The 10,163-nt window shown below is 48.3% G+C and overlaps 1 protein-coding gene across 1 annotated transcript; it reads left to right on the forward strand.

Annotated features, from left to right (window-relative positions):
• The first annotated feature begins 1,275 nt into the window (after window positions 1–1,275).
• Window positions 1,276–8,655, forward strand: LSM11 (LSM11, U7 small nuclear RNA associated). Its single transcript, XM_075602201.1, has 4 exons — window positions 1,276–1,710; window positions 3,021–3,160; window positions 5,158–5,241; window positions 7,449–8,655. The coding sequence occupies exons 1-4, from the start codon at window positions 1,308–1,310 to the stop codon at window positions 7,785–7,787; spliced, it is 966 nt and encodes a 321-aa protein (XP_075458316.1). The 5' UTR covers window positions 1,276–1,307; the 3' UTR covers window positions 7,788–8,655.
• The last annotated feature ends 1,508 nt before the right edge of the window (window positions 8,656–10,163 follow it).

Raw genomic sequence — 10,163 nt, forward strand, 5'->3', positions numbered from 1 at the left:
GATTGTAAGCTCTTCGGGGCAGGGACTGCTTTTCCCAAAGTTTCTTTTATGTCTGATCGCTTATTCCCATTATGTGTTATATTATTATGTCCTGTGTATTACTGCTGTGAAGCGCTATGTACATGGATGGCACTATATAAATATATATACATACATACATACAAGACAACATATAGTACACAAATATAATTGAGACAGGCACTCACCAATCCTTAGAAGATTTATTGTGTCCCTATCAACGTTTTGTCTCCAATCGATCGGAGCGCAATAGATCTTCTAAGCCAGGCGTGCTCAAATTGTGGGGGCGCGGTGGTTACAGAGGTCCTGCACTCTTCCCCAAAGCATTTAAAAGAAATGCCGGGGAGCACGCGAGGCCTCTGTAACTTACTTACCTTGGCTACTGGGCGACGCGTCGCCATGAGGGCCATGGTGACGCGCGATAAATGATGCCGTGGGGTCATGTGACATCACATGACCCCGCTGTGTCATTTGACACCGGTTTCTAGGTAAGTGGGGGGGGGGGCCAAGCACTGGGGCTGAGCAGACAGGGGGGGCGCAGCGCAGAAAGTTTGAGCACCCCTGTTGTAAGCATCGGTGAGTGCCTGTCTCCATTACATTTTTTTTTAATGTAATTTTTTTATATAAGTATATACAAATAAATCCAGAAATAAAAATGTTTTATTCATGAAATGCTCTTTGCATATAACACATTTCATGTGTCACGGTGCCGGCATCGGAGATGCTCACTTGATTGCAAGTTCGTGTGTCCCACATTGACAGAGAAAACTAGAGCGTATATTAAAGATGCAGCCAGACTGTCCTCGGCGCCACAGACAACGAAGCAAAAGTCCACCGAGCCCGAACAGTGTCTGCCGCCATCACACTGCAGGGGGTCCCTGCTTCTGTATGCCCCCCCCCCCCCCCCCCGCCGCGTTAAGCCTTGACCACCGTGCTCTCATGGCAGCCGGCACAGAAGACTCTTGCTACATCTGTATTTTCATTTGCCCAATTGTAGACAGGCATTGTAAGAGGGGAACTTTTATCAGGGACAAATTAGAAAAAATGAAACATTTGTTTGGCTGCATATCAGGAACGATAAATGGGCAGGAGAAAGCGGTGCAATTGTGGACCACAAAATCTGTAGCAAGGCACCAAAATCCCATGGAAATAAATAGATACGGTGCAATTGTTGCAGAATTGCTGCACTTTTTGCCTTGATGCACATGCCCCCCAGTGATTCAAGAGAGTTACACGGTGTGTTGCTGCCATCCAGTGTCTGACTGGGGGTATGACAGGCTGTTTCCCGCATGGAGCAGACAGAGCGACGGGGAGCTCCAGCAGCGCAGGCCGCAGCCAGGGCCCCGCGTGATCCCATGGCCGAAGAGGAGAAGGACGAGGCGGGGAGTTTGGATGTGAGCTCGGAGCTCTTTGACCCGCTCCTGGCTCTGTACTCCCCGCGCACCCCTCTCCCGTTCCCGGGAGCCCGTTGCTTCAACAACTTGGCGGAGTATGAGAGTTTCCTGCGCGGGGGAGGCCGGGCCCGAGGCCGGGGGGCGCAAAGGGGTGGGCGCCGCAAGGGTCGCAAACCGGAGCCGGACCCGGGCCGCGTGGACAGGTTAAAACAGCTCATGCTGCCGGTGGAGGAGGGAGCGGCCCCGGCCAGACCTCGCAGGAAGAAGACCCCCAAAAACGTGCTCACCCGGATGCCATGTGAGGAGAGGGGCAGATAACCCAGGCGGGGGAGCATCCGCAGGGGGAGGGGGGGGGACTGCAGAGGGTGGGAGAGTGGGTGGGGGAATCAGGGCATAGTGGGGGTATTAGGTAATGATGGGAGAATGGGTGGGGGTATCAGGGCATAGTTGGGGTATTAGGTAATGATGGGAGAATGGGTGGGGGTATTGCTGATGGGAGAATGGGTGGGGGTATTAGGTAATGATGGGAGAATGGGTGGGGGTATTAGGTAATGATGGGAGAATGGGTGGGGGTATCAGGGCATAGTTGGGGTATTAGGTAATGATGGGAGAATGGGTGGGGGTATTAGGTAATGATGGGAGAATGGGTGGGGGTATTAGGTAATGATGGGAGAATGGGTGGGGGTATCAGGGCATTGTGGGGTATTAGGTAATGATGGGAGAATGGGGTGGGGGTATCAGGGCATAGTTGGGGTATTAGATAATGATGGGAGAATGGGTGGGGGTATTAGGTAATGATGGGAGAATGGGTGGGGGTATTAGGTAATGATGGGAGAATGGGTGGGGGTATCAGGGCATTGTGGGGGTATTAGGTAATGATGGGAGAATGGGTGGGGGTATTAGGTAATGATGGGAGAATGGGTGGGGGTATCAGGGCATTGTGGGGGTATTAGGGCATTGTGGGGGTATTAGGTAATGATGGGAGAATGAGTGGGATATTATTAGGTCATTGTGGGGGCATGAGGTTATGATGGGTGGGAGTATTAGATAATAATTCGTGGCGATATTAGGTATGGGAGAGTGGGTGGGGGTATTGGTTATGATGGGTAAATGGTATCGGGATATGATTGGGTAGGGGTATTGTGGTCCGATGGTAGAATTCTACCATGGTAGAATGTTATTAGAGTAAGGATGACAGTAGAAAGTGGTGGGGGTATTATAGCAGTGCGGAGGAAGGCTGGGGAGTTAGGATGGTGTAGGGAGTTTGGAGGTGATGTACAGATAAGTGAGGCAGTTAAGAATAAAGGGTGAATAGGGTTTCTTAGGTTAGATAGAAGGGGATAACAGTGGTGATGTGGTATGAACATTACTGCAGGGAAGGAGTTGGTTGGATAGTTAAGACAAGAGCAGGAGGGTAATACAGATGGAGTAAGATGGGATACTGGTTTAAAATGGGTGCCAGCACGAAAAGTTGGTAGCAGCAGTGTGGCATGATGATTACTGCGGCAGGAGAGGAGTGGGCTAATCATGGATAGGATGGTCAGAACGGGGCTCTTCTTACTAGGAATATTGGCCTGTCTGTGACACTGGTTTCCTTTTATATTGCAGTGCTTGCTGGCAGCCCTCTGGGTGAGCTGAATCGCTGTGTGCAGGACCGCATCCGGATTCAAGTTCACATCCGCACGTTTAAGGGTCTGCGTGGGGTTTGCTCTGGGTTCCTCATCGCTTTTGACAAGTTCTGGAACATGGTATTTGCATTAAATATCCTTTGTAAAACATCTGTAAACAGAGGTGATATTACTAACGTGGCAACACATGCCTTCAACTATTTCACACACTCATTATGAATCATAATCACAGAGCTGGGAGATTATTAAACCATGTCCAGATGAGCTTGTCTGATGGTATGGTATGGCTCAGATAAAATATTAGGACTGGCTTTCAGTCCGGCAATGATACAACCATCTACATCAATGAGACCCCTAAAAATGGTGATTCCATCTAGTGCCTCATTGTCCGTTGCTCATCAATGAACTACCAGAAGTTGAATATGAGAGGGTCCAAGGTATCAGCTAAACTGCATGTTCAATATTCAGGGGTGCTCACCTAAGGCCGAAGCCATGCTAGGCGAGCGCGGGCCTGCAGCAGAGGCGATTTGTGGCCTAGGGGGAGACGCGACGCAAGTTCGCCCACATTGGCTGAACCGCTCACATTACCCGGCAGTCGCACGTCAATCAAATAATTTTGTCCCGCGAAAAAATCGTCCGCACCGTCGAGCGCGCTCTATGGCCGTCCTCATTGAGGTACAGCCTTTTGTTCGCACCGTCGCGCTAAGCATGGACACGGCCTAAGGGTCTTAACATGAAGGCCATATCCCACTTTGGTCTTTGGACCTCAAAGTCTATTCAATACACTTTGAGGTCCAGGAAATCCAACAGTATCTAATGTGCCGTGTTACTGAGCCCGTAATTGGGCTATAGAATTAAAGTACCAAAAGTTAGGCTTATTTTGTGCACTCCAGTTCTTCGCCCCAGATCGTTTAATGGTTTCCAAAAAGTGAAGGTGATGAGTTAGTGAGGACTGTCAGGGGGACATGAGTCGGTAATAGCAGAAATAGAAAGTGTTTTTGCTGATGAGAGGTACCAGAAAATGTGTACAAATATCACATGGACGTATATCGCATCCACCGTGACTCCTATGAGCTGGGACAGCTTTGACCTTACTACAACAACGATTTGAAGAAGGGCAGTACCAGCTGTATTTTACGTATGGGAATGGGCTCTGAAGAAGGAGTTTGTCCCCCGAAACGTTGCCCCCCTTGGTTCATTGTTTTTCTCTCCTCCTTTGCACCTTCATTTATTTTTTTATTCACATCGAAATAGTGTTCCTAGTGCCCAAGTCTCTTACACACACACACACACGCGCGCGCGCGGATTGCCCTTTCGGGCCATCAGGGTTGGGCAAGTAGGCCGGTGCTGCGGCTCCCCAGCTCCCTGACTGCATGCAATACTCCAAAAGTTGGATCCCGGCGCCCACAGGAGGAGGGAGCTGCAGAGACCTCGGACCGGCCAAGGACTGCTCCTCCCCCCAAGGTAAGAGTGTGTTGGAGTGAGTGAGAAGGAGTTGTCCTACATTCTCCAGAGCGGCATCTCCACCTGTAGCGTCGCACGGTCATGATGACCCGCCATCACATGACAACGCAGCGTCACACAGCGGGCGGAGGGCCGCTCTTCAAGGATTGCCTGGGCCGGTATGAACCTACAATCCGCCCATGTATATATGTGTATATATTTCTGTATATATTTTCCCTTCTATTGTCAATGTTTCTCTGTGATTCTAACGGTATTTTATATCGCCAATCTGACTCACATTCTCATTAGATGTGATATTTGCACGTTTTGTACACATTTTCTCGTACTTCATCAGTAAAAAAAACCCAAAAAACCCTGTTCTAATATTTGCAAAATATGTCTCCGACTGTCTTTTTGACAGCCCTCACTAACCACTTTTGAGTGCTGGGACCCACCTTTTACTTTTTATTATTATTATTATTATAGAGGGAATGAGGATCCCTCATTTAGTTCCCTCTGTGCCGGTATAATTACATATCTTTATTAATTACGTTTGGAGTTTGTCCTGTCTGACCCATATACGTTTGATTGTTTCTGTGTTCCTCGGAGGATGTGTGTTTGCCGTAGCCATGTCGGAAGAGGCTCTTACGTGATGTTTGTGCCCTGTGTTCCAGGCCATGGTGGATGTGGATGAGACGTACAGAAAGCCAGTCCTGGGGAAAGCCTTTTACAACGAGCCTCAGCTGACTCTCAGCAGGGTAATGTGTACAACTGTGCTGCCTCTTTTACAGATCATATGCTGCGACATTATTTTCATGGATGAAGAATGAAGGAAAGGTTTTAAATAATGTTTCCTTTTTAATATGAATTTTTCGGTGCTATTGCATCTTCAATAGCAAAATACAAATGCCTCGACATTTTGTCTTGATGAATGTCACGTATAGCCTGAAATATTGCTCCATCCTTTATCCTATTGGTATTCAAAGTACTGTAAATGTGTAATATTTGCTTTTATTTTTGATGTAGGATAATACATGGGCATAGGAACTGTAACTCTGCAGTGCCATTGTCTAGAAGAGTGATAGGCAACAGTCAGTCCGTGAGCTGCATGCGGCCCTAGGGGGGCCATCACCTGAGACCCCTGGCTGCCTTAGGAGCCCACTCTCGCCATTGCAGAGGGAGCAGAGATGTGGATCATTGCTCCTCCCCACTTAATAACAGTGTACTGGTCAATACTGCCGCTTCTCTCCTGTGCTAATCATTAGTTCCTAGTGTAAGAGGAGTGGGACAGTATTCGCCAACATACCGGTATTAAGCAGGAGGCGGGGAGAAGCTTGTACCTCGACAGCAATGGCTGCCTGTGCACCATATATACATATATGGATAATGTGCTGCCTTTGAGTAATATATTGCCTACCACTGGCCTAGTTTTTTTTAATGATATTCCATCATTCTCTACTATGAGAAAATACTTGTAGCATTTTATTTTTGAAACCACTCTGAAAGACATTTTTTATGTATAATAATGTAACAAGCATTTTTTGTTTCTATAGCAAACATTTACAAAGTCACATCCCTTTCCTCTTCTGAAACAGGCTGTGGCACACCCCTTTTTGAGCCCTGCCCTCTCTCTAGCAGTGCACCAATTGTATCTAGTGACTGCCTGGTCACATGATCGTCCCCATAGAACTTTGCATCTTTGATCCTCTTCTGCAGCACTGACGGCTATTTTGTGAACCCTCAAGCCGAATCTTCACGATTGGCAACGTAGCTGATTACTTATCATTGTGTGGATTGTATTGAGGCACATATTAAAGGGGGGAAAACGGCAGCTTGAACTGCTGCTTTAAGAGCCGTAAACGCTTCTGTTTTTCCCCTTGGAAATGGGTTGTGATGTATGTGAGAAATTGATCTTGCTTCTTGTTTAAAAGAAAATGACATACATATAACTTTCTCCTAACAAAAATAGCGGAACTGCTATACTATTGTGCGTATGTGTAATTGTATATAACGCCAATGGTGTACTCTGCACTTTACAAAATGACAAAGGAATGTTCGAGAAATCAGACAAAGAGACGTTTTTAGGAAAGATTACGTCAAGGAAATGGCCTTCGTTGTGGATGCTGGAAGAAGTCCATTGGTGGAGAGGAAAGGAGGAAGGGACAGAGAGTATGCGAGATGCCCAGGAAAGAGAGGGGGTTATCAATGAGGCAGTAGATGTCTCCCAAGAGGAGAGCGGGTGAGCCAGCCAGAAGAGAGGAAGAAGGATAACCAGGAGTCGGAAAGGTTGTGGAATTGGGTGGCCATTAGATAACAGCAGTGTGTGCAGAAAGAGTGGAAGGTGAACAGTGTGGGCCTCAAAGCATGAGACTGCCAGGGTAGAAGGTGTAGGCAGGAATTGAAACTTGCAGTGAAAAGAGAGAAGTTTCACTCCACCACCACTTCCCCAGGGGCGAGAGATGTGTACATGTGAGAGAACAGCCGCCATAAGATAGAGGTGCCTCCAGAGTAGAGTCGGGTCAACAGAGCAAGAGCAACCTTGTATTTTGCTAGTATGTATATTCCAGGGAGAACATGAAAAAGGGAAAGAAGCAGGGGATGGATAGAAGGTTGGAGTTTGCAGAAATTTTAAAGAAGAGAGATGTTCGTCGAGGACGAGTAGGTGGGAATATGGCACGGTTTGGAGAAATGTCTCCTGTGACCAGGAGGAGGGGGTTCCCAACAGGAGTTGGGAAGAAGACTTTAAGAGCCTGCGTGCTTGTGAGGGCAGGAAGTAGGTGGTATAAGAAGTATGGGAGTTCATGAGTGCAAAGAAGGGGAGAGGGAAGGAGAAAAATAGTACCAAGAAGGCTCAATAACACATAACATTTTCTAACCTTTGAATTGTTCATACATCTTTACAATAATGCATTGAGATAGGGACATTGTCTTCATCCCAATTAAACATATGATGCTTTTTTTGCAGCTGTTTGAGAGGCTGGATCTCCAGGAATCTGGGTTACAGCCTTCTATAGAGTCGCAAGAAGCCTCATCAAAGAAGCCTCCTCTTCACACCTCACAGAGAGGGCCGAACACAGAAAAGCATCCCCCATCCTCCACTAGAGGGTTTGAAAAGAAAACTGCCCAACCATCTGACGGGACCGTTGGGTCAGAAGGGGACAGGAAAGGTCACACTGGGGACAAATGTCAAAAGCGGACTAGACATCGTCATCCGAAAGTGGATTATCAGCAGGTGTTCACGCGGCACATGAAACAAGTTTTCATTAGAGGGGAGAATATATTACTAGTCCATTTGGTAGAGTGAGTAGGGAATGTGGTTATATTTGAATACATCAACATTAATAAAACACTCACAGGGGCAGAAATACTGCTCCATATTACAACCTGGTTTGCCGATACCGGCTAAGGAGTGGTAGAACACTCAAATTCTGAGTGAATTCGAACAGTGGATCATGGTTCTGCTGATTCTGTAGTCTGGAATCTGTTTCTCGCCACTTGGGGGCAGAAGTACAACTAAATCTGAAAGGAAACTACTTCCGATTATAGACAGTACACAGGGTGTCTGGCAGTGGTAGGCAAAATGATATACTTCAAGGGCCACGCATGTTGCAGCCATGGGAGGGAGCCTGCTCCAATCAGTTGGATAATATTGCTGAATACGGACTCCTGCTTCTCTTCTTACACAGGGAACTAGTGATTAGCATGAGAGAGTCAGTATTTATCCACGCCAGCAACATCTCCACTCCCTCTGCCGTACTGGTAGAGGGATAGCGGGCTGCTGGTAAAACCCAAGAGGGCCGTGTGCTTGTGTACAAACAGTCACGCCCAATTAAATCAGCCTAGTTGGCCTTTCTGAGTCCTGACTTTAGAAACAAATCATACAATGTGGGCACACATGTTGTAACATGCACCATTGGTGTACAGAACTAGATCCTTCCAAACATTGAGCTTCTAATTGGGGGTCATTTAAATCTTTAAAAAAATAAAATAAAAATGGGGTTTCCTGTAAATATCTTCTGATTTGTAACTCATCCACTTTATGCAGCGTACTTCTTCCAAACAAGAGAGAACGCCTTCTTTTCTTTCCAACAACGGACCATAACACATCTGGCTCCGTGTGGGGACTTGACATTGTTTTTTTTTTTTTATATATATATATATATATATATAGGAGCGGGGGGGCCAAAGGGCAGGGAGGGGCGGGGGGGCCAAAGCGCAGGGAGGGGCGGGGGGGCCAAAGGGCAGGGAGGGGCGGGGGGGCCAAAGGGGCGGGGGGGCCAAAGGGCAGGAAGGGGCGGGGGGGCCAAAGGGCAGGGAGGGGCGGGGGGCCAAAGGGCAGGGAGGGGCGGGGGGGGCAAAGCACAGGGAGGGGCGGGGGGGCCAAAGCGCAGGGAGGGGAGGGGGGGGCCAAAGCGCAGGGAGGGGCGGGGGGGCCAAAGGGCAGGGGGGCCAAAGGGCAGGGAAGGGCGGGGGGGGCCAAAGAGCAGGGAGGGGCGGGGGGGGCCAAAGAGCAGGGAGGGGCGGGGGGGGCCAAAGGGCAGGGAGGGGCGGGGGGGCCAAAGGGCAGGGAGGGAGGGGGGCAAAGGGCAGGGAGGGGGGCAAGAGGCCAAAGGGCAGGGGGAGGGAGGGCAGGGGGGGCAAAGGGCATTAGGAGGGAGGGCAGGGGGGGCAAAGGGCCTCCCGATTCCCCTAGACCCGTGGCTGTTCTTGCTGAACAGACCGCTAGAGGGGCTCTCAAGAGCAAACAACAAATTAATCGGGCACTTTGCCCTAGCAACCCGATGTGAGATCGCAGCAGTATGGAAACTTAACGTGATTCCTTCCATCTCCAAGATTCGGAACAAGATTTGATTTATCTGCCAGATGGAAAAGTTAACGAGTCTAGTTAACGACACTGGCATCAATTATCTAAAGATCTGATTACCCTGGTTGGCCCAAACAGACATACCCGGGGTGGAACGGGCCACAATTTGGCATTGATAGCAATAGATGCATTCTCCTTTGGCAGGTCCAGCCTATATTCCATCTTGTTATTAAAATCATCAGGGAATCGGCAAACAGGTCATAGAAGTTCCTTGACAACAGGTGTACGTACACGGGCTCAAAGAAGTAGGTCTTAATGATCCTAGCTGAAGAAGCACCCTCCGAGAGCCGCTTTCACCTCAACGAGAAGACATGCCTCCCCCAACCCTATATCCTCCCTCCCTTATGTCTCTCCCCACACTCCCCCGTCATCCAGCGGTGAGTTATATGTCTCCGGATACTACGGTAGATATCAAAACACCGAAAGATGGATGCTGTCCAAGTTAGTCTCGTCTTGTGTTGTCCTGTCGTCATCCCACATACACTGTATTAATTTGAAAGACTGTCATATGTACCTCCCTTGGATGGGTTTATGCCATGTTATGATTTGTACCTGTACATTACTTCAATAAAAATTAAGAGTTAAAAAAAAAAAATATCTGCTGTGCCACCACGTTTTGGCTCACACGATAATCAGGCTCACACGATAATCAGGCTGACGTCTGGTCGGGTTGTAGTGCGTTCAGCTCCATCCAATTCCACCCGCTGAAATGATCACTCTCTTTCCTAGTGGCCTTCCGCCTTGGAAAACTTTCTATCCCACTTCCCTCCTTCCTCCATTTTCATTGGCGAGGGATTTCTTTTTCTAATCAAGTCA

Source organism: Ascaphus truei, chromosome 5, assembly GCF_040206685.1.
Source record: "Ascaphus truei isolate aAscTru1 chromosome 5, aAscTru1.hap1, whole genome shotgun sequence".
NCBI lineage: Eukaryota > Metazoa > Chordata > Amphibia > Anura > Ascaphidae > Ascaphus > Ascaphus truei.